This window comes from Baudoinia panamericana, assembly GCF_000338955.1.
Source record: "Baudoinia panamericana UAMH 10762 unplaced genomic scaffold BAUCOscaffold_11, whole genome shotgun sequence".
Taxonomy (NCBI): Eukaryota; Fungi; Ascomycota; class Dothideomycetes; order Mycosphaerellales; family Teratosphaeriaceae; genus Baudoinia; species Baudoinia panamericana.
Window position 1 is genome coordinate 279,085 of NW_006911267.1, and position 23,521 is coordinate 302,605.

The window sequence follows — 23,521 nt, forward strand, 5'->3', positions numbered from 1 at the left end:
TAATTTCCTGCACAGAAGGTCATCTTGACACAGCGACGCCGGCATTTACGAAACGAGCAGGTTTCACCAACATCAACGGCAGCGCTTGGAACTTGTCTAGACTGGTTTTGCTGGTCCATCAAATGCGGCAAAAGGCCTTCTTGTCGCTCGGCATTAGTGGCAATCGAGGCGCAGGCTATGCCGCGGCGACAACATGACTATACGTGAGCACCTTTGTGTGAGTGGTTCTACCCCGACGAGTGCTCCACAGCTCGTTCCTTGTGAACCAAGGGAGATGATCATTCTAGCGGAATTCAGGAGTAATCGAGACTTTCAGGTTAGAATGAGAGCGAAGGGGTAGGGAGGAAACGGACGGGACTGAATACGGAAGGGCGCTTAGACCTTACTCTCGGCCGCTTCGAATAAATGCTACATCATTAACGCCGTCATGTCACGACAGTCTCCATTGTTTGTTTGATGCTGTATCGCAGCAAATACTCCAGCCTATACCCAAGCTCTGCAGTCCCTCCCCATCTGCTCGGCTTCATTCTCCAGCAGCACCACTAGATTTTCTTTCCAACCGCCCATGCACTTTCCAGCCACTCCCGCGTCAAGACCGTGCCTTCCTGGCCATTGCTTGCCTTACACACTTCTGACGACAGGCGCTCCATATCTTCGACCCAGCAGCTGCCAAGAAGGCCACCGACACAGTCACAACTTGTCCTCACGATGTCGACCTCGATGCTTGCGACACTCGGACCGAATGTGACGTCCAGAGCCACTTCGCAAGCGCCTTGAGCGGAACACTCTTCGCATGGCGAAGGCGTTTGACGATCTCAACTCCACAGATATGCTACAGTGCGTTGCGTGAGACCATGCCAAGCCACGCTTGGAAATAGCTTTCGTCGTCTTCGTCAATGTTGAACTAGAACACGTTCATACGGTGGTACAAGGATAGAACTTCAGCTCGTAACACGCCATTCACGGGAGCCAAGCGCGGGATCTCGTATGCATGGTTGTAGCTGGGGGGCCGAACGGGTCCAGCTCCGAGGGCTCCTATACCGATCAAAGCGAACGCGCAGATGTTGCTCTGCAGCTCCGTGGGCAGCTGGGTGAAGCGTGGGAAAAGAAGTTCGTCGTCGCGGCGTTCAAGTGTTTCACTAAACCGCTCCCTGCTGTCGCGCCGCGTGCCAGATACCTTGAGCTTCCGGTCACAGACGAACTGAACCAGCTCCTCGTACGTGCAGTTGGAATACTTGCGTAGGCCACGCTCGGCGCGCTTCACCAGTTCTTGTAGGCGCTCTTCGCTGTCTCGATCATGATACCGGATTCCGTGCTGCTTGAGAGCAGACTTGAGGAGTTGATCGCGCAATTGGCGCTTTGGGCGTGATGACCACAGAGCCGGAGCGTTTTGCTCTTCCGCCATTGTAGTTTTAGATCGTGTGTTGAATAGCGGCTGTCTTGAGTTTGTCCGCACGTCAGTTGCGTACTTAGGTGGAGGAATTGCGTGAAGAACTGCCGAAGCTTTCGAATGCTTTAGCACGAATTTTGCTTGAGTCGCCGGAAGTGGCTGCGGGTCAAGGCTCGCCATTCACCAAACGCATAAACTCGGAGGTCTCGTAGGCCATGTGATCGGGACCCACTGTGTTATGCGTGGCCTATTCACTCGGCTGGCCGTGGCGTTGCGGCCCGTGTATGCATTCGTCGCCCTATGAAACAGATCTCCTGGGCGGAAGCTCAACGTTGCAATGTCACTCCAGACAAGCTGGGCCTCGAACGGCTAACGACAAAACTCCGTCGTGCGACCTGCGCAGCCGCTCAGCGAAGTTTCCTGCAATTTATATACCAGCGACGGACAGGCGTTAGCGTCGTTTACGTTCTTGTTCTTGCAAGTCCGAGCGGGAAGGACGACCTGATATATGCTGACACGCTGTTTGCTCCTCTCTTGTTCAGCCAGGAAGCAAGACGGAAGCGTTGTGTGACAACAATCGGTCTGCATCAATGCGATGAAACCATACGCCAACAACACCTAATCGGGACCCCGCGCACTCACTTCTTCGAACCATCAACCCACCAGCCCATGAGCTCATTTACCGCCCTCCGACCTTCCCCTCCTCACAAGCCAAACCAATAAATCCACCTTCGTCACCACCGCCACCGCCCTCAACGTCCCCTCCCCATCCCTCTCCGTCACAATCGCCGCCGCATTCCAAACAAAGAACCTCTCCAAGGCCTTCAAGCTCGTCTCCTTCGTAATCTCCACAAACTGCCTCTTCGTCTCATCTCCCTCCGTCAAGGCCGGGTTCTTCTCCAAAGGTTTCACCTCATCCAGTTTGCTAAAGTTGAACATCACTTCACTTACAGGCGAATCTATTGTAACGCGACCAGAGGAGAGGTAGGAGAGGCAGTTTCCTAGCGTTACGAGGCCGATCAGACGGCGGGTTTTGCTGCGGGAGGTGACGGGGATTTGGTCGAAGCCTTTGTCTCGCATTAATTCGACGGCTTCGTCGACGGTTTGGGTGGAGCTGATGGTTTGGATGGGTTTGAGGCGGAGATCGGCGATGGTGGCGTGGGCGTATTCGTCGCGGGAGATGGGGCGGCTGGACTTGGTCTGTGAAGGAGCAGGATGGTCGTCGTTGTGGTCCTTTGGGATTACTTGCTTCTCCTGCCCGGATTTGTCTTTGGCTTCCATATGCGGGGTGGAAGGGGCTGTAAGTGGTGGCGAAGGCGGTAACAGATCGTTTGCGGCCAGCCAGTCGTCGTCCACGAATTTGCTGAGGTAGCTGCGGATGCTGTCCGGTAGTATGACCACAACACTGTCGTTCTTGCTGAAGTTCATGTCCTTGATCGCTTTCATGCAGGCGGTCATTGCTGAGCCGGAGCTGCCACCTACTAGCAGTCCTTCTTCGCGGATGAGTCGGCGGGCCCAGTAGAAGGATTCTCGGTCGTCGGTCTTGTACCACTGGTCGACTTCCTTCTGCACGAGAACCTCCGGAATAAAGTCGTAACCAATACCTTCCACTTTGTACGGCTTGTCTTTGAAGTCGTCATTCAATGATGCGGGCAACGCTAGGATCGAACCTTGCGGGTCCGCAGCCACGATCTTCACGCTGTTACCGTGCGCCTTGCGTATACCCCTCGCCAGGCCCGTGATTGTGCCTCCGGTGCCAGCACCTGCGATCACAGCAGCCAGACGACCCTCTATATGCTCGGTTTGCTCTACGATTTCCTTCGCCGTGCCCAGCTCATGCGCAAGCGGGTTGTTTGGGTTACTATACTGATCCAATATGACACCGCCGGGTATCTCCTTCTCCAGCCTCCGAGCGACGCCAATGTGGCTCTCTGGACTATCCCACGCCGCGCTCGTCGGCGTCCGGATGATCTCCGCTCCCAGCGCTTTCAGCACACTCACCTTCTCGCTACTCATCTTCTCCGGCAACGTGATGATGGTTCTGTACCCTTTCACCGCACCCACCAGCGCCAGCCCAATGCCGGTGTTGCCTGAAGTGGGCTCAATGAGGACGCTGTGTCCGGGCTTGATACGGCCTTCCTTCTCCGCCGCCTCGACCATACGTAAGGCGATACGGTCTTTGACACTGCCGCCAGCGTTGAAGAACTCGCATTTTGCGTAGATCTTGCAGTCTATATTGGCAGACTTGGGAATGCTGTTGAGGCGGACAAGAGGCGTATTGCCTATGTTCTGGAGGATGGAGTCCATGATCAAGGGCGGATGCCGGGGCTTTTCTGTGGTGAGGTGTGACATTGTGGCGATATTGTAACGAGGCGGAGAGGTCGAAGAGACAGTGGAATGTTGTACTTACAAGAGAGACTTACATGTGATGTCTGAAGTTGGACGAGAGACTGCGTGCCGCCTGCGTTGGGCTGGCGACGTTGCTGTCGTCTCATCCAGCCGCTGATAACCGCGCCGGTGTCAGCGGAGGATCGATCGCCTTCTGACAGCCGGCTCCCCTTCTTCCTGCTCTACAACAATCACCTGCTTCCCTCACGTACTCGAAACATAACTTCTTCTCGGCACACTCGATATTCGTCGAGTCCATCTGCCTGTTCCGGCCAGTAGTATCTATAGAGGAGACGTCGATAAGATCAAAGCTATAAGCATGAGCGCCCGGTCCGCAATTACCGCATAGCATCTTTGACCTTGCCAAGACGTCATTGAAGGTGCAGCTCAAAGTGAAGTATATATGAACGCAATTGGCAGATCTATAGATTCGATTCCAGTTTCTTAACATCCATACTCTCTTCATTGCCACTACTCTCACTTATATCACTGACTGACAGCTATAAGTTCTACCATGGAGACAGTAAAGCAAGCAGTAGGCCTCGGCGGCTCTTCAAGCCCACGACTAGCATGGATCGGCTTGGGCAACATGGGTCGCGGCATGGTCAAGAACTTGGTCGAGAAGGGCACCTACACCGCTCCGCTCCTTGTCTACAACCGCACCGTCGCCCGCGCCGAGAAACTCACCTCCACTCTACCCTCCGGCAAGGCCAGGGTAGCCTCGACAATCCAGGATGCCGTAAAAGGCGCAGACATCATCTTCACCTGCGTTGGCGATGACAAAGCCATCGAAGAGACCATCAACACAGCCCTCAAGAGCCCCGAAGCCAAGGGCAAGCTCTTCGTGGACTGCTCGACCGTGCACCCGGACACCACCAACAAGCTCGCCAAAACCATCAGCGAAGCGGGAGCAGAATTCGTCGCTTGCCCTGTCTTCGGCGCACCCGCAATGGCCGATGCCGGGCAGCTCGTCTGCGTCCTTGCCGGACCAAAAGCGCAGGTCGACCGCGTAAAGCCTTACTGCAAAGGCGTCATGGGCCGTGCTGAAATCGACTACGCCGACCAACCCCACGGCGCCGCCACGCGCCTCAAGATCGTCGGCAACACTTTCATCCTCAACATGGTCGAGACGCTGTCCGAAGGCCACACGCTTGCGGAGAAGTGCGGACTAGGCACGGACAATCTGCACGCTTTCATTGAGACCATGTTCCCGGGTCCGTATACTGCGTACAGCAATCGGTTACGGCAGGGAGACTACTATAAGCGGGAGGAGCCGGCGTTTGCAGCGAAGTTGGCGCGCAAGGATGCCGGGCATGCGCGGAGTTTGGCGGAGAGCTGTGGGTGCAAGATGAAGGGTCTGGAGGTGGCGGATGCGCATTTGAAGGATGTGATTGAGCATTCGGGGGATAAGGGCGATATTGCAGGGATATATGGGGTCGTGAGGCAGGAGAGTGGGCTGAAGTTTGAGAATTAGAGTGTCTCTAGGGAGCACTACTTCAGGGCAGTGACGATGGTGCCGCTCGGTCGAGGAAGGTGCGAACCTTCCTAAAACCGGAGTAGCTTCTCGATCAAACGCATGTCGCACATGACTACAACGCACATGACTCCACGCATTAGCCAGAGTTCCCGCAAGTTGGCCCTTTGACAGAAGCATGTCTGAACAATATTCGTCACCGTCCTGGGAGTGGGAGCTGCAAGCCACACGCAGGCAGATTTGAGCCCGTATTGAGAAGCGGGCAACCCCAATTCGACTTGATATCTTTGAAAGACCTCCAGAAAGTTGAGGCCGCCCAAATGGTGTTGCGCGGAAGGCCATTCCTGCTTAGAGTCCTGCACAGGGCTGGGTTTACACACGAAGAGCATCGCAGCAAATAACAACTGCAAGACTTATGGCACCGCGCAGGTTGTGGGCGCTGCAAGTACACGAACTGCAACGACCAGGAATTGGCACGATTCATCACTAACCGCAAGATCAAGGTATCCACGCTGGGCGGGAAAGGGAGACTGGAAAGCACGACCGAGCCGAGATGATTGGTTTGTCGGAGCGTGGTGATGATGGTCCCCCATTCAACCGCTTCCACGAACTGCCGATGGAATTGCAATTCACCGTCTGCGGCTCCGTCCTATGCGCCGAAGGACACACTCCCTCTACTCGCCATCCATACGCTATTCGACACTTCGACTACCAAATGCCGTCTATTGTCAAAGTCAACCATGGACTTCGTGGGCATACGTTGAACCTCTACCATCTGACACACATCTTCGAACTCGAGAATGGCAGCAGCTACTCTGCACTTCGGTTTGAACGGTGGTTCACGAAAACGTCAAACGAAGCTCTAGCTTACTTCCGCAGAATCAAGCTGACAAAGGCTTTCACGAAAGTATGCCCGGACAGAAACTTCTGCGTGGCGTCTGTGCTCTTGACGTTCAACCTCAAGCTAAGGACGGTCGATGGCAAGGTTGTTACCTGGGACGTCGGCTGTCGAGCTGGTGACGCATGGATCAAGAAGGTGACGGATTTAGCGCGGGTTCGGCCGGAGGGCAGCGGCGGTGCGATGCTTACGAAGGAGAGATTGAGGGAATTGTGGGAGCTTTGCTAAACCGGCTGAGTTTAGCATCGGTTAGGAGAACTGGTGTTTAGGTGTCTTCGGGGCGGTAATGTCAGGTGGCCGGTCATCTCTTCCTTTCGCCGGTGACTGGGCACGCTCCCGCACTACGTTCTGCTCAGTGCAATGCCGGCTAGCTCAAGTTGGGGCAAACAGCAAAGCATATAACACCCATGTGCTCACAGCGGCGTCACAATGTGCCAGTCCTTATCTTCGACGCATTTGACCAACCAACCTGGTCTGGGAAGGTGCGACCCTGACAGCAGGCGTAGCTTCCCTTCCTGTCGCAGGCAGCACATGAGGACATCACTGCAGGTGAATGAGAATTCTGTGGGTTCGTCTCCGTCCGGACAACTTCACTTCGCGAAGATGGACTCCGATACTAGTCATCGCTGAAGCACTGGTACCTCTCCAGTACATAATCAGGAAAGCGAGAACAAGTAAACTCCTCCGCCAGCTCAGGTCAATCGCATGCTGAGGACCGAGGCCCTTTCGATCTTTCACCGCTCAAATATGTTGTTCTTCGACCTGAGTAGGCTGAGTTTGGGCCACAAGTCTGAGAGCTATGAGGACAAGCCCAAGGACAGCTCTATACGGCTGCAAGAGTGGCTTGGTCTTCTTTAGAACAAGTCCTTAGCGGATGTGCATAAAGTCAAGGTAGAGAGACGGTTCGTAGATTGCAAGAGCTACAGGGAGCTAGAGCTGATGTTCCGTCACGATTCCGTCACAAGAGAGACAACTACCCACAATTCTCGGCTCGCCTATGACGACAACGAATGCGAAGAGTGGGTAGAGTATATGAAGGAGAAGTAGGTGTCGGAGATGGAAGTAAAGAATGCGGAGGAAAGGCGCCCAGTCGTCACGCCCAACCGGCTGGAAAGGTTGTGGTATTGTGATTGCCAGTATGAGTGAAGCTGCTTGGGGACGCTCCCACAGTCCGGCGCGCTATCACTGTCGTCTGACATTGCGAAGCGTCGACGCTGGAGCAAAGATAAGAGCATACCTAGCGAGTGACGCCGAATCCGCCAGGTCGACCAACGACGATTGACGGTCACCGAAGCCAGAATCACGGAGTCCTCAGAAGCATCAATGGCATGTAATCGACCTTTCTACCCACGTGGGCCGTAAGCGTATGTTGCGTGTGGGGATTAGTTGCTACATATGTACAAGTGGGCTGGCGTGAGCAGGTCACATACCCACCCAGACGTACTACCACTGCCAGCAGTAGACCGATTCCGGCTACCTCGCCTGCGTCTCTGGAGTATGCGTGTCTCTCCGATCAAAGTACGTCCACTGGCCCTCTGCAGGCTTCTCCTCGAGTTCCTCCCATCTGTAAGACATGGCACATTAGTAATTAACCCCATCACCGTATCTTCTCTCACAAAATAAGTGAGATGACTTACATCTTCGCCTCCGCAAGCGTATCAACCAACTTCTCCTCCCCCTCCGCCACCTGAATAATCTCCTCGATCAAGCCCGCGGCAATCCGCTGCTCTACCTCCTCCACCTGACTCGCACTCAATGGCGGCTCCGGCTCAATCCTTGGAATCTTGGCCGCATCCACCACTGGGTCATGCGCGAGCTGACGTCCCTGATTGCGGCGCTCGTGCTCAGTCCGCGGACCCTCGCCTAACTCTCTTGCATTCTTGTCGCCCATCTCTGCGTTCAGCTTAGCTTCGGCCGCGCTGGCTTTGTAAACAACGTTATATTCCGTCCCCTGCGGAGAAGAAGAGACGGGGATCTTCTTGAAGGCTTCGGGGTGCGCATCTACGGTTTGCTGGACGCGGGTTTGCCATTCTTCCAAGCCGGAGGGTTTGACGGACTCGATTATGGCCAGTCGGTGTTTCGTCAAGGCTTCGACGGATTGGCGGTAGACGCTGCTTTCAGGGAAGTTCTGGCGGAGTTTGGTCAGGGTGCTATTGTAGAGTTGGATGAGGGTTGTGCGAGGGGTGGAGTGAGTGAAGAGGCCGGTAAGGCCGGTGGGAGAGCCGGCTTCGAGGAAGGTAGGGTTTTTGGCGGCGGTGGAGGTGGCGGAGGAGGCGAGGGAGGCGAGGAGGCGGGTGGCAGACCTCATCTCGGCGGTTTGCTGTTGCTCAGAGTTGAGTGATGTTCAGATGTCAATGGCGAAGCCTGAGGTATGGAGTGTAAGGTTCGTGGTAGTAGGGTTAGGGTTCGAGCCTGCATATGCAATCAGACAAGGATGGCAGATAGGAAGTAGTCTAGACAAAGACCGCAAGCAATAACCTCTGAAGCTGTCGCGTGATATTGAACCATTAGGATCGGACCGTGATTATCACCACGAACTCTACGACCAAACCATATACCCACGTGACGAAAGACAGTAGACCTGATACCGATCGTATAACGTGGCGCATACACGGGCGACTGGCATCTAACTACTGTATTGACGGGCCTTGAGCCCAGTCAACATTCGTCATGCGCGCTTCGTACCTACTGCGTCTTGTTACCGCCACTCTCATAGGTTCATCCATCGCTGCATGGTTGGAGCGGCCTGCCAAAGACCTCGACCTCCCTAAACGCCAAGACGTCGCCGAAGGAGAAGGAGAGTTCAGCACGGCAGAGAGCACCGATGCCGGTCTGGAAGTGGAAGAGGGAAGCACCTTCAACGGCAAGCATGTCCCACCGGAGATGTATATCGAAGGCGCCAAGCTGGATGAGACGATAAGCAGCGGCTACTGGGCCGTTGAGTTCTTCAGCCCGTACTGCCACCATTGCCGGGCATTTGCGCCGACATGGTTGACGCTCTACGAGTTTTACTACACACAGGAACCGGTGGCGGGAGGTAGTGGAAAGGACGCCGACATCAGCTTCACGGACTACTATGACTTCCACTTCGCCAAGGTGGACTGTGTGGCCTACATGGATGCGTGCTCCACGAAGGATGTCAAGAGCTTTCCTACCATTAAGCTCTTCAAAGACGGTGAGCCGGTGAAGGAGATCATGGGCGCCCGGAGTATCAAGGTGATGAGCGAGTGGGTGGAGGAGACGCTCGAGACCATCCGGCCCGGGTCACGACCGAAGGGCGGCATGAAGGTACCCAAGGTCGGCGCGGACTCGGTGGAGAAAACTCTCATGCCCGAAGCACCTCCAGAACCCGCGCTGAAGGATACGGACGCCACCAAGACCGCCTCAGACTCAGCATCCACCGTTACTGCAACTCGAGTCGCGGAGCCTGTCACACCCAACCTAGACGGCCGAAGCAGACCTTTGACTGCGGAATCCTTCCAACGACTCGTCACCACGAGCCGCGATCCTTGGTTTGTCAAGTTCTACGCCCCATGGTGTGGACACTGTCAAGCGATTGCGCCAAACTGGTCTGGCATGGCGAAGCAAATGCGCGGGCAACTCAACATAGGCGAAGTCAATTGCGACGTGGAGAAGCGGCTGTGCAAGGACGTCAAAGTTAAAGGCTACCCAACCCTCCTCTTCTTTCGTGGCGGCGAGCGTATCGAATATGACGGTCTTCGTGGGCTAGGCGATCTCATCCGTTTTGGTAATCAAGCGGTCGCGGTCGCGGAACCCATCCAAGATGTCACGGCCGCGGAGTTTGAAGCCCTCGAAGCGAAAGAAGACGTGCTTTTCCTCTACTTCTATGACCACGCTACCACGACCGAAGACTTTGCCGCTTTAGAGCGCCTCACCATGTCCCTCATCGGACACGCCAGACTCGTTACGACCAAAGACCCACTCTTAAATGACCGCTTCAAGATCTCCACCTGGCCACGCCTCCTAGTCTCCCGCGACGGCAAGCCAACATACTACACCGCCCTCTCACCCAAAGACATGCGCGACTTCCGACGGGTGTTAGGCTGGATGCAAAGCGTTTGGCTCCCCATCGTGCCCGAGCTCACCGCTTCGAATGCGAGGGAGATCATGGACGGTAAACTCGTCGTACTCGGCATTCTCAGTAGAGAACGAGAGGAAGAGTTCGCCAGCGCCAAACGAGAGATCAAGAACGCGGCGCTGGAGTGGGTGGACAAGCAAACGCAAGCTTTCCAGCTTGAACGCCAGGAACTCCGTGATGCGAAACAACTCCGTATCGAAGAGGCCGAGGACCGAAACGACCAGCGTGCGCTTCGTGCTGCGAAGAGTATCCGCATTAACATGGAGGATATCGAGCGGCGCGAGGTCGGGTTCGCGTGGGTGGATGGCGTGTTTTGGGATCGCTGGATCAGGACTACATTTGGCGTCTCTGTGCGAAGTGATCACGAGAGGGTGGTGATGTACGATTACGACAATCATCGGTATTGGGATCAGACTATGACTGGTAACCCTATCGTGCCTTCTCGCACGTCGATTCTCGAAACGCTACCTCGCATCGTAGCGAACCCGCCAAAACTGAGCAGCAAGAGCACGACGACGGTGTTGGGACATGCTTGGGGTGTGTTCAAGGAGCAATTGTTTGAGCATCCGCGGGTCTCGATTGCCGTCGCGATAGGAGTGGCGATTGGCGTGTTGATTGTGTGGAGAAGGTATGGGGCGCAGTATGTTCGCGAACTGAGGCTAGAGCGGATGCAATCGTTACCGGGATATTTCAGAGTTGGGGAAGGGAAAGGGTGGATGGGAAGTGAGAAGGGCGGGGTTATGGATGGATTGCTGGGAGGCTTGGGAGGGCAGCAGGGAAAGGTTGACTGATGCGGAGGATGTTTGGCGTGGGTACATGTGCAGCGTTCTTGTATGGCATATGGTTGGCGTTCTCTAATAGCGAGCGAGTATTTACATCTACGTGCCACTATGATATGAGTTGTCTTGGAGACAGTAGGTCTACCTTCTTGTCTGTCTCGTACGCGTTCATTGTGTTTCTGATCTTGATAGTCTCGCATCGCCCCGTCCCTAGCCGGATAATCCTCGGATGTAGAATTGCAGTCTACATAATAGTCCGTAATCCAACTGCTCAATATTCGCTGCAGGGATGGTGTAGTTGGTCATCACGACTGTCTAACAATATTACAATGTTGTCTGGTTCACAGTAGGTCCCGGGTTCAAACCCCGGTCCCTGTACGTCCTTTTGCACACAACGACGACAGTGGCGATAGTAGCATTGTTCGTTTTGCTTTCATCAGAAGTTTCCCTGAAGAGTTTGGGGGAGTCGGCTGTTTTGCGTTGCGGCACACCCTCGTCACACTGGCGTTGATACCGGCGTACCCAATCCTTCGGTATAGGCCGGCGGTTATGCCAACGGTGCGGAAGTTTCACTCGTTAGTGTGGTCGGAGTTTACCCTTGTATATGCGACCAACGATAGGAGGATAATTGCGAGATCGCTTCACAAGTACTATACTGTGTAATGGGGCTGGTCGTGGGGACGAAGATCTAACGCGAGGAATGATATCAATGCCGCTGCTGTCCGCCCAGGCCTCGATAGTCGACTTGCGAGCACCTGCAGGCTGTGCCGCCCAGGGCTGAGACGAAGGCACACGGATCTCTCGATCGTCATCTTTGGACGATCAATGGTATCTACCAGAACGGACGAGTGTTCCTAATCTGACAACGTACCTTGCGTTGAATGTAGAAACCCGCACGGAGGCATGCGCCCACATATATCGTCCTTGGGCTGTGTGGGCAGGGCGATCAGCGTGGGTGCGGACCACGCACCATCAAGACCTGCTGCAAGCCACATCCATCATCCCGTACGCTGCCTTGCACTAGCCTGACCAGAGCAGTCCCGCACGACTGGATGTGATACTGGTATACTGGACAGCGCAGCACCAGAGGCCGCGCGCTACCCGCGAGCCTCTGCCAATCCCTTGCTTTAACCTCCCCGTGGGGAGCCCTGAGGATGAGACTAATTTCGGGCGAGCACGGACGGCTGTGGACATGCATATTGCGTATAGCCACTCCAACTACTGCCAACAGCCTTTTAGCCTTACAGTCTTGGGACAGCCACGCAAGGCAGATGGGGGCCACCCTGATACCGCTTGGATGGTACAATTGCATCGCACTCTACTTCCTTGCATCCACCGCCAACAAAAAGGCCGCATTTGAAACGCAATACGAGGGTGACGTGCTCAATGTAATAGCGGATATGCAATGTGTCGGAGTCCACAGCGCCTACCTTGCCTTGTTAGCTATTTCCAGCCATCCAGTCTGACGGGGATGAGGTGAGGTTACTCTCTGTGGAGTCAACCAAAGCAAGCGCTATAGCAAGCTCGGACAAATCTTATGACGTTGAAAGTCTATTGAGCACAGTCGTTCCACTTCCCGCAAGCGCCGTACCCAATCAACGCTATACCATATGCGCTCATGAACCATAGAATATACAGTCCTACACCCTCAAACGCAGCCGCAAAATCCTGTCACAACCCTTCTAAAGCTGTATGCCCATCCTCCGCGGGCCCAAATATAGCAGTCCACCCACTCCCGTCATGCCGAGACCAATCCACCACAACCTATCGGCATTGATGCGGTGCACCACGCTCTCGCCACCATGAGCTTGCTCTCCCGCCAACTTGATCTTCCAGTCCACCGGGATCTCCATGTTTGCCGCGGGCGTCCGTTTCGCCTTGTTGGTTGCGGTGGCGGAAGTCGGGTTCAAGGTGCTGGTTGGTAGCATTTGCGGAGGCTTGTAGACGAGGTACATAGGGTTCATGGGCGAGCCATCGAAGCGGAAGAGGTCGAGGCGCGGGATGTTGTGGTAGGGGTCTATGTATTGGCTGTAGCGCTGTAGGAGGCACATTCAGTCAGTAGCCGTAAGCGTCATAATGCTCCACAGAATGATATCGCAGCGCTTATGTCCCTGCTCGCTTCTCGTCTTGGATAATGAGGGAATGATATGACATACCTGAAACTGCTCCGTCACATTGTACCTCGTGTAGATGCCCGTCTGGTATTCGCAAGGGCTACTCAGCAACTGCCTTCCGTCTACCTCAATCGGCGTGAGGGTCAGGCTCCCATTCGCGTTCATGACCCAGTTGCCATGTTGCCATTGCATGATGCCGGACGGACATGCTGGGTTCTGAGGGTTGGCGATGGCGCGGTAGTAGGCCTCTTCGTACCAGCCATCCTGCGTGAAGGAGTATGAGATGCCTGTTCGTGACGGCTCGATCAGGCGTTCATTTATGGGGTCGTAGAAGCCCTGATAGGAGAAGTGGTATTAGTGGGAGTGGTGGGAGAGGGGAAGATGGGCGAGCGCATACAGGTCCTGTGACTGTTTTGTTGGATTTGGTGCTCCATGTGCCGACGAGGTTGCTTGGCCTATCGCAGCTTGTCAGTCACGCCGTATCCAGTATTGCACGCCATGTATGTCTTGTACCATGTCTGCGCCGTGACCGACGCCGCCAACCCCAACGCAGCCGCTAACGAGGAGTATAATAACATTGCGACTATTGCCACCCAAGGCTGCCCGGCGTGTGTTTATTTCTTTCTCTTCGCTGAGTACTAGTTCTGTGGGATTCTTGGGAGGGTTGTGTTGTTGTTGGATACAATCAATGTCAATATGAAAGTATTGGCATGGCAAGCGTCGTCGTAATCGTTGGACATGGAGACATGGGGCGTAGGGCTGATGGCGTAGCCTTGGCGGAAGTTTGTTGTTCTCCCGCCAGAAACTGTACACTGATCGACCTCAGCAACACCGCTGTTGATCTGCAGATTATGCACTATCTCGCCTGCAGTGTAGAGGCAGAGGAGGTTTCACCACGGCGCCGTCGCTGAATTAGGAGCATATGCAGCGATGTCTCTGTCTCTTTCGCCGCACAACGACCGCTGCTTTGCCACCTGTCTCTGGAAGGACGAAACGTGAGAAGCTTGTCTTGTCTCGCCTGAGTCTACGCAAAATGTCGACGAATACCACAGATGTGCAACCAAAGCAAGCAAAGAAGGATTTACGACGGAGTGTGAAAACTCAACTGGCTGAACTCAGTGAAGACGAGGTAGCGAAGCAGTCACGCATTGCTCAGGATTCGGTACTCTCGTTGCCGCAGTATAGAAACGCGAGACGGATCAGCGTCTACCTCTCGATGCCGAGCGGTGAGGCTCGTACAGATATGGTTTTCCGGAATGCTCTAAGCAGTGGCAAGCAAGTATTTGTGCCTTACCTCCAGTCCGTGCCAAAGCCGGAGACGAAGTCAGGAAAGGGCAAGGTCATGCAGATGCTTCGGCTAAGCTCTATTAGAGAGTACGAAGGTCTCGAGCGAGATGCTTGGGGCATCCCTTCCCTTTCTCCTGACACTGTTGAGGAGCGGGAGAATGCTTTGGGCGGTTATGGCGTCTCTGGGAATGTTGCTAATTGTGCTGACGGCGGGCTCGACCTTGTCGTGGTTCCTGGCGTGGCTTTCGATGAGGACATGAGTAGGCTCGGTCACGGCGCCGGCTTCTATGATGGCTTCTTAAGCAGACTCTGTGGAAATGGCCGCCGTAGCAAGCCGTTTCTCGTAGGCTTGTGTCTCGCCGAGCAGATCCAGCCAAACGGCCGGATTGTGATGGAGGAGTGGGATTGGAGCGTCGACGCTGTAGCTGTCGGAGACGGCCGACTTCTGACTTCAAAGGGAGTTTGATAAGCACTCGTCTTAGATACAGAGCTATGCTGCTAAGGTGGGCTTACATCAGATGTGGCCGGTTGGGTGAGACTTAAGACTTCGGTTTCATGACCACTCGTAGCTGCCACCGCCGGCTCGACGGCGCAAGACGATGGTGGGACATCTGTTCAGCTCCTGCGGAACTTGTGGAAGTGAGCTGTATCAGCGGCATGGTCGCGCCTCCGCTTGACTCCGTACGCCACGCTTTCGGTAGCCTAAGAAGTGGTAACCCATACCCGACTCGAGTTGTGTTTTCCTAACTCAGGCTCTGAATCAAACAAACATTATCCCCTTTCAGCAATATTTGCCCTAGAACGATCTATTAGCCCTGCCGCACCGTCCCAACCTTTACCACCCTCCATACTCACCTAGCTCTCGCCTCGGGTTCTCCGGCTCCGGGTCCGCCTTTGTCGGCTGCTTGACCTCCACCGCCTCGTCAATGACCAGGTTCATAAACTCGTCGAAGCCACGGATCTTCCCTTCGATCCGTATCCCGAGTTGCTCGTATAGCCAGATTTGGACTGTGCTGCGTTGTTGAAGGAGCTTGAAGATGAAATTGATTGGGGGTAGGAGGACTTTGCGACCGCCACCTCCGCCACGGCCGGACATGGTGGGTTAGTGTAGTAGGAGACGGTGTCGCGTGCTGGGTGGGTGGGTAGTGATTGAGTCGGAAAGACGCAGAGTTGGCCAGCAAGGTCAGTCGAAGAGTTGCGGAGGAATGCGATGCGAAGACCGGAACGGTGAGTGAATACGTAGGCGACCGTATGTATGCGAGGTCGATTGAAGGTAGCTCGCAGCTTTAGTGTTCAGTTGCAAATTGATGCATGACTCGCGAAACATCTGCACGGCAAGCTCCGCGCCGTGGGGTTGCGTTTCTGCCCGCGGTGATTGTTTCCTTCAGCGACAATCGATCAGAAGCTGCAATTGAGACCGTCACAACACTCTTCTCACCCTTTGGCAACCCTCCACGGTCACTCGCCATGCAGGCGAGGCGATAGAGTCGACCGAAGGCATCACTTGACGTTACCGAACCATTTCAGTGCGGAAGTTGTGGGACAACCGGCCAAATGGCGACAGCCGCAACGGTGAATGGCGCCAATGGGCAAGCCTTTGATCCGGTGCTACGCGCTCTGGCGACTATGTCATCCAACGCAGATCGATCGCAGAAAGGGCAAGCACATGAATACCTTGAGCGGTATCAGAAGTCGGAAGGAGCCTGGACCACGACCTTCGCCATCCTGCAGTCTCCGCAATCCACTGACGAGGCGAAGCTATTCGCCGCGACGACGTTGAAGGGAAAGGTACGCTGGTATGTCGACGAGCAGGCTGTTTTGTGACGAGTAGCTGACCAAGCAGATCGTTTTCGACTTCCACCAACTACCGCGCACTACACTGCCTCAGTTAAGAGATACGTTGCTGTCATTACTAGCCCAATATTCGAAGGGCCCAAAGCCAGTACGCACTCAGTTATCCGTGTGTCTGGCAAATCTTGCAATCCAGATGCTGGAATGGAAGGATGTCCTGCAGACTGTCATCAACACGCTCGGCGGAAACCAGTCGAGCATAGCATGTGTCCTCGAGTTCTTGCATGTCTTGCCTGAGGAGGTGACAGAGGGTAGAAAGATCAATCTTACCGAAGATGAGCTTAGAGACCGGACAACGGAGCTTCTGGAGCAGAACGCTCAGCAGGTATTGCAGCTACTTACGCAGTATGCGCAATCGTCACCAGATGCTGCGAAGAATCCGCAGTTGATGGAATGTATTACGAGCTGGATGCGGGAGGTGCCGTTGACGAGCATCGTGCAGTCGCCCCTTTTGGACGTGGTGATGAATGCAGCACAGAGCGATCAATCTTTCGATGCTGCGGTTGAGTGTCTGTGCGCGATTTTTAAGGAGACGCGCGATGTCGATGAGAATGAAGAGTCAATCAACACGCTGTACCCGCGGTTGGCAGCACTGCAGCCGAAGATTCAAGCTGCATCTTCAGAGGAAGACTGGGAGACCTTCAAGGGCTTGACTAGGATCTTTGCGGAAGCTGGCGAAGCATGGTGCGTCAACATCGCGAGAAAGGCGCAGCAGTATCGGGCATTGGTGGAGTCAGTGCTGGAGTGCTGCGCTCGAGATCGGGAGAGAGAGGCTTTGTCACAGACCTTCAACTTCTGGTATGAGCTCAAGCAGTACATCACGCTCGAACGGTATATCGAAGCGAGGCTACAATTCGTGGACATCTACTCCAAGTTAGTAGATATAATGATCGGTCATCTCGAGTTTCCAACACCGGAGTCTGGAAACGAGAGCGACCTTTTCGACGGCGATCGAGAAGCTGAAGACAAGTTCCGAGAGTTTAGGCATCACATGGGCGATGTACTCAAAGACTGCTGCGAGGTCATTGGCGTGTCTGAATGCTTGCAGAAAAGCTACGTTCTAATCGAACAGTGGGTGGCGCAGCATGGCGCGCAAGCACAGGCAGGCAAGGTACCGCAATGGCAAAAGCTGGAGGCACCGCTGTTTTCTATGCGTGCGATGGGCAGGATGGTGCCGAAGGACGAAGGCGTCATGCTGCCCCGTTTAATACCATTGATCGTGCAGATACCGGACCATGAGAAAGTACGCTTCCAAGCGGTTATGGCGCTGGGGCGGTACACAGAGTGGACTTCAGAACACCCGGAAACTCTACAAGATCAGCTTCAATTTATCATGGCGGCCTTCCGTCATCCGTCAGGAGAGGTTGTTCGTGCCGCGGCGCTTAGCTTTCGCTTCTTCTGCAACGATTGCGCGGACCTGCTCAAGGACTTTATGACACAACTACAGCAGTTCTACGAGCAAGTCATCAATACGCTGCCCAGTCAAAGCCAGGAAGAGCTCACGGAAGGCATTGCTTCCATCCTGGCGAAGCAACCACTGACCACGCTCCTTCACTCGATGAAGGTGTGCTGTGACCCAGTCGTCAAGCGACTTATGTCAATGGCACAGACAGCAACGCAAAAGGAGCATAAGCTCGCCATTGCCGACCACATGAACCTCCTTACCATCTTTATTGGGGAGGTCAAGCCTTACGTCGACCCGAGGGAGCCGACACATCCGTGCGTACAATACTGCCAGGAGATCTTTCCCGTACTCGCCGCTATCTGCGAGCGGTTCATCGACTTTGTACCGATTGTCGAACGTGTCTGCCGGTGCTGGCGGTACATGGTACTGTCGTATCGTACGCATACTGCGCCGTTACTTCCACAACTTGCGGAGAAGATGGCGGCAGGCTTCACTGCAAGCAGACAAGGGTGCTTCCTTTGGGCCACTGACAGTATCGTTCGGGAGTTCTCGGACGTGTCGGAGATTGTGCCTGAAAGTACGGCGCATGCAATCTACACTTTCTACGAGCAGCAGGCGACAACGTTCCTCCGGGCTTTGAACGATCTCCCGCCAGAAGAGCTACCGGATGTCATCGAGGACTTCTTCCGGCTGAGCTGTGACGTCCTGCTCTATCACTCGGAACGACTCATCCCAAGCGTCCTCATGACGCCGATCCTCTCCGCGGCCTCGACATCACTCACACTGCTGAAGGAAGAACCTCTGATTGCCACACTTCACTTTCTGCGCGACTTTCTCGCCTACGGCAGCGAAGAAGCTCCATCCTCGCACTTCTCCGAAGACGGTACCTACACCAATCGCGCCAACCCTCCCACCATTCAGACCACCGTCAAGCAGCTCGTCCTCCACGAAGGCGAAAACCTCGTCCAGCGTTGTATGACGGGCATGATGTATACGTTCCCTCAAGACTGCTTCCCGGACGCCTCGGGCGTGCTGCTGGCGCTGTTCCAATTGCTGCCTGCCGAGGTTGCGCAGTGGACGGGCCGAACGGTGACGATGCTACCGGAGGGTAGTATTGCGCCGCAGGAGCAAGAGAGGCTGTTGAGAAACATCCAGCAGCGGATTGAGAGTGGGGAGGTTAGGAAAATCAGAGGGTTGTTGCAGGATTTCACGAATGCTTATAGGAGGAGAAACGTGGCGCCTAGGGAGGGTTTGGGTAGGTTGGAGGCTACGAGGTTTAGGTTCGCGGGATGATACTGAGCGACATACGATGATTGAGGGGTTGAGGTTTAGCGAGGCTTGTGGGTCGATGGTTGTGCTGAGCGTGGAGTAGGGGTGGTATCCTACAAGCAGGGGCGTTTTAAGGCCCGAACCTCCAAAATCTGCTGTAATCGGTCGGAGGAATGCACGTTGTCCGCCAAAATTGTTGACATATCAGCCGACTATCAGCCATGTCTTACCTAAAGCTACGTCGAATACAGTCACGTGTATCTAGTCATAGCGCATCTAGCGTTATCGCGCGTCTCGGCTCCGACACTACAACCTTCCCTTTCCCCTCACACGCTGTTATCTCCAGAACCCAAAGGATCTAACTCTGCTTGTCAGCTTCATGCGCGCGGCTCGTACTGCCGACGTGTAGGCGTACATTTGCCTGTCAAGGTTTGGTATAGCCGTATGTCCATGACTAAGTCTGCCGTCCCAGTTATGCATGTCTATCTTTTCCATCATAATAATTGCTCCATTTCGTTATCTCATACTATCAATCCTTGAAGTCGTGCTCGCTTTCGCAATGGCAGAGAAAGACATCGTGTCGACTGAGCCGGAAGGCAGGGATTCCAAGAAGCTTGATTATGAGGAAGCGGTGATCGCAACAGACAAGGAGCACAGTCTTACGCTGTCTCAGGCGCTGAAAGCGTACCCTAAAGCGATTATGTGGAGTGTGCTTCTGTCGACGGCCGTGGTGATGGAGGGATATGATACGCTCTTGGTGAGTCTCTTCGGCTTCTGATGTCAAATTCCCCATCCGGAGCTGACAGGCTTGTAGATAGGATCGTATCTTGCATCGCCAAGTTTCGTCAACACCTTCGGTAACACTGGGTCTGCGGCAGACGGCACGTTGGCAATAACCGCCTCGTGGCAGAGCGCCGGTAGGTTCAGGCTTTATACTATCTACTCCAGAGGGAGCCTCTAGCTGACACCCGGTAGTCGCCAACGGCGCTTACATTGGCGAGATCCTAGGTCTGGCTGTGACAGGCATCCTTTGCGATCGCTTTGGAAACAAGGCTGTCATGACTGGGGCAACTGTTATGATGATCGCCTTCATCTTCATCTCCTTCTTCGGCACCTCGCTTCCTGTCCAACTGGTTGGCCAAATTCTGTGCGGTATCCCGTGGGGAGCTTATCAGACAATTACCACCGTCTACGCAGCTGAGGTGCTACCCATCAATCTGAGAGGGTATCTAACATCTTACGTGAATTTGTAAGATGTATTGGGACTGACTTTTGTGTGCATCTGCTTGACTAACACCGTTTGTCAGGTGTTGGGTTATTGGTCAGTTCATCGGCTCTGGCGTACTTGTAGGTGTTGAGACCCGGACTGATGTCTGGGGCTGGAAGTAAGAGTGTAACCTCTGATGACTCTAGACACAGACTGACGGCGCATAGGATCCCATATGCTGTCCAGTGGGTATGGCCGCTGCCGATCATAGCGGTCTGTCTACTCTGCCCGGAGAGTCCAACCTGGCGTAAGAAGCACCATACCAAGTCAGTACCCTCAGTAGTCGGCTAACGCCTCCACAGTGGTCAAGCACACCAAGCTCGCGGAAGCCGAACGAGCAGTCGCTCGTCTACAATCTCCGAATCATTCGGCTATCGTCCCGACACCTCAGGAAACAGTCGCCTTGCTACACAAGACAGACGCCATCGAAAAACACATTACCGAGGGCAGCTCGTACTTCGAATGCTTTAGATCCGTCAACCTCCGCCGCACAGAAATCGCCACCGTCACTTGGGCGGTACAGCAGATGGCGGGCCCAGTCTTGCAGACGTACGCCACCTACTTTTTCATTCAAGCCGGCCTCGCATCCTCTGAAGCTTTCAACATGACCCTCGGGCTGTACGCCATCGCATTTGTTGGTACCGTGCTGAGCTGGCCACTTATCCACCGTTTCGGCCGTCGCACGATCTTCCTTGGCGGGCTGTTTGGCATCTTCGTATCTCTTATGATTGTTGGTTTCATCGGCATTGCACCGCAGTCCGACTCCGGTGCATCATGGGCTGCTGGCGCTTTCTTATTGGTCTTTACTTTCATCTATGATTCTACCATTGGTCCTTTAACGTACGTCATCGTGCCGGAGGTGTCGTCTTCCCGACTCCGGCACAAAACGACAGTCATTGCAAGGAATGTGTACAACATCACTTGTATCTGGACGGGCGTGCTGACGCCCTATATGTTGAACCCCGCAGCGTGGAATTGGGGTGCGAAGGCGGGCTTCTTCTGGGCAGGCATGACTGCGCTATGCATCCTCTGGACTTGGTTCCGGCTGCCCGAGACGAAGGGTTTGACTTTTGCGGAGATCGACACGCTGTTTGAGCAAAGAGTTCCGGCCAGGCGGTTCAAGAAGACCGATGTGGATATTGGGAGAGTGTTGGAGAGTACGTGAACGTAGTGTAAATCTCTTTCAAGAGTGGACGATACGCGAATAGTAATGGACTACTAAAACTGTGTGATTAGTCGGCAAAATATTCGACTCGTGAACTGGATTTTATGACGTGATACTGCGAAGCTGGGCGCGAATGCCGCGTAGGGATCCTGGCGATCCCGGAGCGACTCCGAAGCATTGCTGCCGCAGCTGTCTCAGCGATACCTAACTGTACTCCAGATATTCGCATTCTCGATAGCCTGCATTCGCGCCCTGCCAACCATTGCAATCATGTTACTCTTTAACGTGAAATCATTCTGCAGTGCCGTCATCTTGGCTTGCATGTCGAGGGCTTGCTGTGGCGTCATGGCCTCTGTTGACGCTGCAGCCTGCTGTGAAGGATGCTTCTGCTGCCATGCCTGCTGGTTCAGGATGAGCTTGCCTTGAGCGATCTCGTCAACAAGGATCTTATTGATTTGTTCCGAGCGAGCCTTGACCGCGGTGTTGCAAGAGACAGGGAAGCACGCTCGCGGAACATGTTGATGCCTGAAAGGGAGGTTGGTTGCTGGGTCGAGTAATGGGGCGTTTGTGGAGGACGCCTCGCTGCTGCTCAGCCATGCTATTGCCTGGTTGAGGTGCGTGTAACACGCATCAGGGTCCATTGCCACAGTGAGTGCAAGCTCTGTGGTGAAACCATTGCGGGTTAGTAGTGCTGTAGCGGGCGAGGTGCTGTTGTCGAGGGTGAAATCTTGACCCCAAAGTTCGTATGTGCGTGTCAATATGTTACTAGCCAAACGTCCTGCCCGCTTGTGCCTGTGGACCGAATATTAGCGAATCTACTACTTTGTTCTGTGTGGTGAGAGTAACAGAATTCCAATAAGGAGTACGTAACCGAACCGCACAAAGTGTGTAAACGCCATCTGAGCAGAGTGGTCGTTGCCCACTTTGCTCAGGAAGAAGCAGTGTGCCCTGGTGCAAAAGTCATTACCCTCCTCAGGCTTGACTTACATATTATCCAATGGCGCTCCTCCCAATATGTCCATGCATAAGTAGAACTTCTCGGGATGCAGAGCGCCCGCATGCTTGGGCTCAATCGAAGCATCTGCGTAGTTGAAGATCGCCGAAGCTATCCGCTGTAGCATCTGCGTGGGTTGCCAGTCTGGTGTTACCAGGCTTCCAAAATATTGATGAGCAGCGTACTCAGACGTTGTGCACATTAGGTGGGGCGGAGTCTCGAGTCGTCCAGGTAGTACGGGAGCAGCACACTTGTAGCCTCGCGCACGAAAGATCTCCTGTCTGTGAGTGACCTTGTGGTCTCCCGCAGTATAGCCCTGAACATAACACTTGGCACAGCTGTCGAAACCCGCTTCTGGAGCACATTCGAGGCAGCGAATGCGCGGTTCCTGGTCGTTTATGAGCTCGGAGCACAGGTCACATGTCCACCTGTTGACGGCCATAGTCGCCAAGGTTGGATAGCTTGTGAATGATGGAAAGCAGGCAAAGTCGTCCAGAAAAGACTTGTCGAAGCAACAACACAAGGCTGTGCTTCGTTGTATGGCACCCAATTCCCCGCCCAGAGCTCTGCGTCTAGACCTCCTTAAGCGAGTGGCTGACGGCGTGCTCACGGCAAATAGAGCCTAGCCGTAATGGTCTATGATGTTGCATGGAGGGAGATGGCCTAGAGGACGAATTTGCGGTGCCTTTTGCGACCACTCCACCCGTCAGGGTAGACACAATTTGCCGAGGAATCTGCGCATCATTGTTTGGCTTCCAGTATACCATAGCCGTACGTTGTCGTCGGAAATAGCTTTGGATCAGCGGTAACGTTGAATGAGTAAGCCTATCATCAACAACCGTGGAGCTCGGAGTACAATCAGAGCCTATAGTGATTGATGGTACAAGAAATGTAGTAGACTGATCTCAGTCATTGGAGTGGATCAGGTACAGTATACCGATGGTTCAAACCTCATCCCCGCCATCCCCGCCTTTCCTCACCGTTCTGACCGCTCTTGGAAGCTCCGGCTGCTCCCTATTCTTACTTCACACCCTTGCGCAAGTGAGGTGGAACATATGACTGCTGCTCTCCGCCACTGTTCGCGTTCACGCGGGTACCACGCACTTTGGCCTTGGTAGCACTTTCTTGAAACGCCTTGGCT

General features: G+C 54.3%; 14 protein-coding genes and 1 non-coding gene across 15 annotated transcripts; 8 read left to right on the forward strand and 7 right to left on the reverse strand.

Moving 5' to 3' along the window:
- Positions 1 to 826: 826 nt before the first annotated feature.
- On the reverse strand, positions 827 to 1,847 carry BAUCODRAFT_234614 (uncharacterized protein). The gene has a single exon (XM_007681308.1). The coding sequence runs from the start codon at positions 1,568 to 1,570 to the stop codon at positions 905 to 907; it is 666 nt and encodes a 221-aa protein (XP_007679498.1). The 5' UTR covers positions 1,571 to 1,847; the 3' UTR covers positions 827 to 904.
- Positions 1,848 to 2,065: 218 nt separating this feature from the next.
- BAUCODRAFT_76372 (uncharacterized protein) lies at positions 2,066 to 3,742 on the reverse strand (the record flags this gene model as incomplete). The annotated part of the gene is made up of 2 exons (XM_007681211.1): positions 2,066 to 2,584; positions 2,636 to 3,742. The coding sequence occupies 2 exons, from the start codon at positions 3,740 to 3,742 to the stop codon at positions 2,066 to 2,068; spliced, it is 1,626 nt and encodes a 541-aa protein (XP_007679401.1).
- A 633-nt stretch (positions 3,743 to 4,375) lies between these two features.
- Positions 4,376 to 5,405, forward strand: BAUCODRAFT_36935 (uncharacterized protein). Its single transcript, XM_007681013.1, has one exon. It carries the CDS (start codon positions 4,380 to 4,382, stop codon positions 5,250 to 5,252), a length of 873 nt encoding a protein of 290 aa, XP_007679203.1. The 5' UTR covers positions 4,376 to 4,379; the 3' UTR covers positions 5,253 to 5,405.
- Positions 5,406 to 5,500: 95 nt separating this feature from the next.
- BAUCODRAFT_234673 (uncharacterized protein) lies at positions 5,501 to 6,479 on the forward strand. The gene is made up of 2 exons (XM_007681309.1): positions 5,501 to 5,697; positions 5,756 to 6,479. Exon 2 carries the CDS (start codon positions 5,806 to 5,808, stop codon positions 6,376 to 6,378), a length of 573 nt encoding a protein of 190 aa, XP_007679499.1. The 5' UTR covers positions 5,501 to 5,697; positions 5,756 to 5,805; the 3' UTR covers positions 6,379 to 6,479.
- A 576-nt stretch (positions 6,480 to 7,055) lies between these two features.
- On the forward strand, positions 7,056 to 7,891 carry BAUCODRAFT_36936 (uncharacterized protein). Its single transcript, XM_007681014.1, has 2 exons — positions 7,056 to 7,716; positions 7,790 to 7,891. The coding sequence occupies exon 1, from the start codon at positions 7,220 to 7,222 to the stop codon at positions 7,430 to 7,432; it is 213 nt and encodes a 70-aa protein (XP_007679204.1). The 5' UTR covers positions 7,056 to 7,219; the 3' UTR covers positions 7,433 to 7,716; positions 7,790 to 7,891.
- A 281-nt stretch (positions 7,892 to 8,172) lies between these two features.
- On the reverse strand, positions 8,173 to 8,458 carry BAUCODRAFT_36937 (uncharacterized protein; the record flags this gene model as incomplete). The annotated part of the gene is made up of 1 exon (XM_007681015.1): positions 8,173 to 8,458. A coding segment is annotated over one exon (286 nt), but the record flags the coding sequence as incomplete, so codon positions are not given.
- A 156-nt stretch (positions 8,459 to 8,614) lies between these two features.
- Positions 8,615 to 11,119, forward strand: BAUCODRAFT_36938 (uncharacterized protein). Its single transcript, XM_007681016.1, has one exon. The coding sequence runs from the start codon at positions 8,821 to 8,823 to the stop codon at positions 11,038 to 11,040; it is 2,220 nt and encodes a 739-aa protein (XP_007679206.1). The 5' UTR covers positions 8,615 to 8,820; the 3' UTR covers positions 11,041 to 11,119.
- Positions 11,120 to 11,311: 192 nt separating this feature from the next.
- Positions 11,312 to 11,406, forward strand: BAUCODRAFT_t28. The gene has a single exon. It is a non-coding gene; the product is annotated as a tRNA-Val (tRNA).
- Positions 11,328 to 12,096, reverse strand: BAUCODRAFT_36939 (uncharacterized protein). Its single transcript, XM_007681017.1, has one exon. It carries the CDS (start codon positions 11,838 to 11,840, stop codon positions 11,679 to 11,681), a length of 162 nt encoding a protein of 53 aa, XP_007679207.1. The 5' UTR covers positions 11,841 to 12,096; the 3' UTR covers positions 11,328 to 11,678.
- A 351-nt stretch (positions 12,097 to 12,447) lies between these two features.
- Positions 12,448 to 13,766, reverse strand: BAUCODRAFT_36940 (uncharacterized protein). Its single transcript, XM_007681018.1, has 4 exons — positions 13,656 to 13,766; positions 13,540 to 13,597; positions 13,185 to 13,478; positions 12,448 to 13,064 (listed from the first exon to the last, which is right to left on the reverse strand). Exons 1-4 carry the CDS (start codon positions 13,718 to 13,720, stop codon positions 12,711 to 12,713), a joined length of 771 nt encoding a protein of 256 aa, XP_007679208.1. The 5' UTR covers positions 13,721 to 13,766; the 3' UTR covers positions 12,448 to 12,710.
- Positions 13,767 to 14,175: 409 nt separating this feature from the next.
- On the forward strand, positions 14,176 to 14,895 carry BAUCODRAFT_26586 (uncharacterized protein; the record flags this gene model as incomplete). The annotated part of the gene is made up of 1 exon (XM_007680950.1): positions 14,176 to 14,895. One exon carries the CDS (start codon positions 14,176 to 14,178, stop codon positions 14,893 to 14,895), a length of 720 nt encoding a protein of 239 aa, XP_007679140.1.
- A 277-nt stretch (positions 14,896 to 15,172) lies between these two features.
- On the reverse strand, positions 15,173 to 15,525 carry BAUCODRAFT_76081 (uncharacterized protein; the record flags this gene model as incomplete). The annotated part of the gene is made up of 2 exons (XM_007681189.1): positions 15,173 to 15,225; positions 15,285 to 15,525. The coding sequence occupies 2 exons, from the start codon at positions 15,523 to 15,525 to the stop codon at positions 15,173 to 15,175; spliced, it is 294 nt and encodes a 97-aa protein (XP_007679379.1).
- A 299-nt stretch (positions 15,526 to 15,824) lies between these two features.
- Positions 15,825 to 19,259, forward strand: BAUCODRAFT_36946 (uncharacterized protein). Its single transcript, XM_007681019.1, has 2 exons — positions 15,825 to 16,217; positions 16,273 to 19,259. The coding sequence occupies exons 1-2, from the start codon at positions 15,984 to 15,986 to the stop codon at positions 18,976 to 18,978; spliced, it is 2,940 nt and encodes a 979-aa protein (XP_007679209.1). The 5' UTR covers positions 15,825 to 15,983; the 3' UTR covers positions 18,979 to 19,259.
- Positions 19,260 to 19,513: 254 nt separating this feature from the next.
- Positions 19,514 to 21,386, forward strand: BAUCODRAFT_125144 (uncharacterized protein; the record flags this gene model as incomplete). The annotated part of the gene is made up of 6 exons (XM_007681310.1): positions 19,514 to 19,715; positions 19,773 to 19,871; positions 19,930 to 20,203; positions 20,262 to 20,339; positions 20,389 to 20,468; positions 20,524 to 21,386. The coding sequence occupies 6 exons, from the start codon at positions 19,514 to 19,516 to the stop codon at positions 21,384 to 21,386; spliced, it is 1,596 nt and encodes a 531-aa protein (XP_007679500.1).
- Positions 21,387 to 21,511: 125 nt separating this feature from the next.
- Positions 21,512 to 22,920, reverse strand: BAUCODRAFT_234786 (uncharacterized protein). The gene is made up of 2 exons (XM_007681311.1): positions 22,374 to 22,920; positions 21,512 to 22,178 (listed from the first exon to the last, which is right to left on the reverse strand). The coding sequence occupies exons 1-2, from the start codon at positions 22,820 to 22,822 to the stop codon at positions 21,581 to 21,583; spliced, it is 1,047 nt and encodes a 348-aa protein (XP_007679501.1). The 5' UTR covers positions 22,823 to 22,920; the 3' UTR covers positions 21,512 to 21,580.
- Between the last annotated feature and the right edge of the window lie 601 nt (positions 22,921 to 23,521).

Coding starts and splice junctions, on each gene's coding strand:
- BAUCODRAFT_36939 (XM_007681017.1), bottom strand. CDS start 11,840: ATGACGATCGAGAGATCCGTGTGCCTTCGTCTCAGCCCTGGGCGGCAC.
- BAUCODRAFT_234614 (XM_007681308.1), bottom strand. CDS start 1,570: ATGGCGAGCCTTGACCCGCAGCCACTTCCGGCGACTCAAGCAAAATTC.
- BAUCODRAFT_36938 (XM_007681016.1), top strand. CDS start 8,821: ATGCGCGCTTCGTACCTACTGCGTCTTGTTACCGCCACTCTCATAGGT.
- BAUCODRAFT_36935 (XM_007681013.1), top strand. CDS start 4,380: ATGGTCAAGAACTTGGTCGAGAAGGGCACCTACACCGCTCCGCTCCTT.
- BAUCODRAFT_36936 (XM_007681014.1), top strand. CDS start 7,220: ATGCGGAGGAAAGGCGCCCAGTCGTCACGCCCAACCGGCTGGAAAGGT.
- BAUCODRAFT_36946 (XM_007681019.1), top strand. CDS start 15,984: ATGGCGACAGCCGCAACGGTGAATGGCGCCAATGGGCAAGCCTTTGAT. Junction 16,218..16,272: donor CGACGACGTTGAAGGGAAAG/GTACGCTGGTAT, acceptor CTGACCAAGCAG/ATCGTTTTCGACTTCCACCA.
- BAUCODRAFT_234786 (XM_007681311.1), bottom strand. CDS start 22,822: ATGGCCGTCAACAGGTGGACATGTGACCTGTGCTCCGAGCTCATAAAC. Junction 22,179..22,373: donor GGAGCGCCATTGGATAATAT/GTAAGTCAAGCC, acceptor TTCGGTCCACAG/GCACAAGCGGGCAGGACGTT.
- BAUCODRAFT_36940 (XM_007681018.1), bottom strand. CDS start 13,720: ATGTTATTATACTCCTCGTTAGCGGCTGCGTTGGGGTTGGCGGCGTCG. Junction 13,598..13,655: donor TCGGTCACGGCGCAGACATG/GTACAAGACATA, acceptor AAGCTGCGATAG/GCCAAGCAACCTCGTCGGCA. Junction 13,479..13,539: donor ACAAAACAGTCACAGGACCT/GTATGCGCTCGC, acceptor TTCTCCTATCAG/GGCTTCTACGACCCCATAAA.
- BAUCODRAFT_234673 (XM_007681309.1), top strand. CDS start 5,806: ATGATTGGTTTGTCGGAGCGTGGTGATGATGGTCCCCCATTCAACCGC.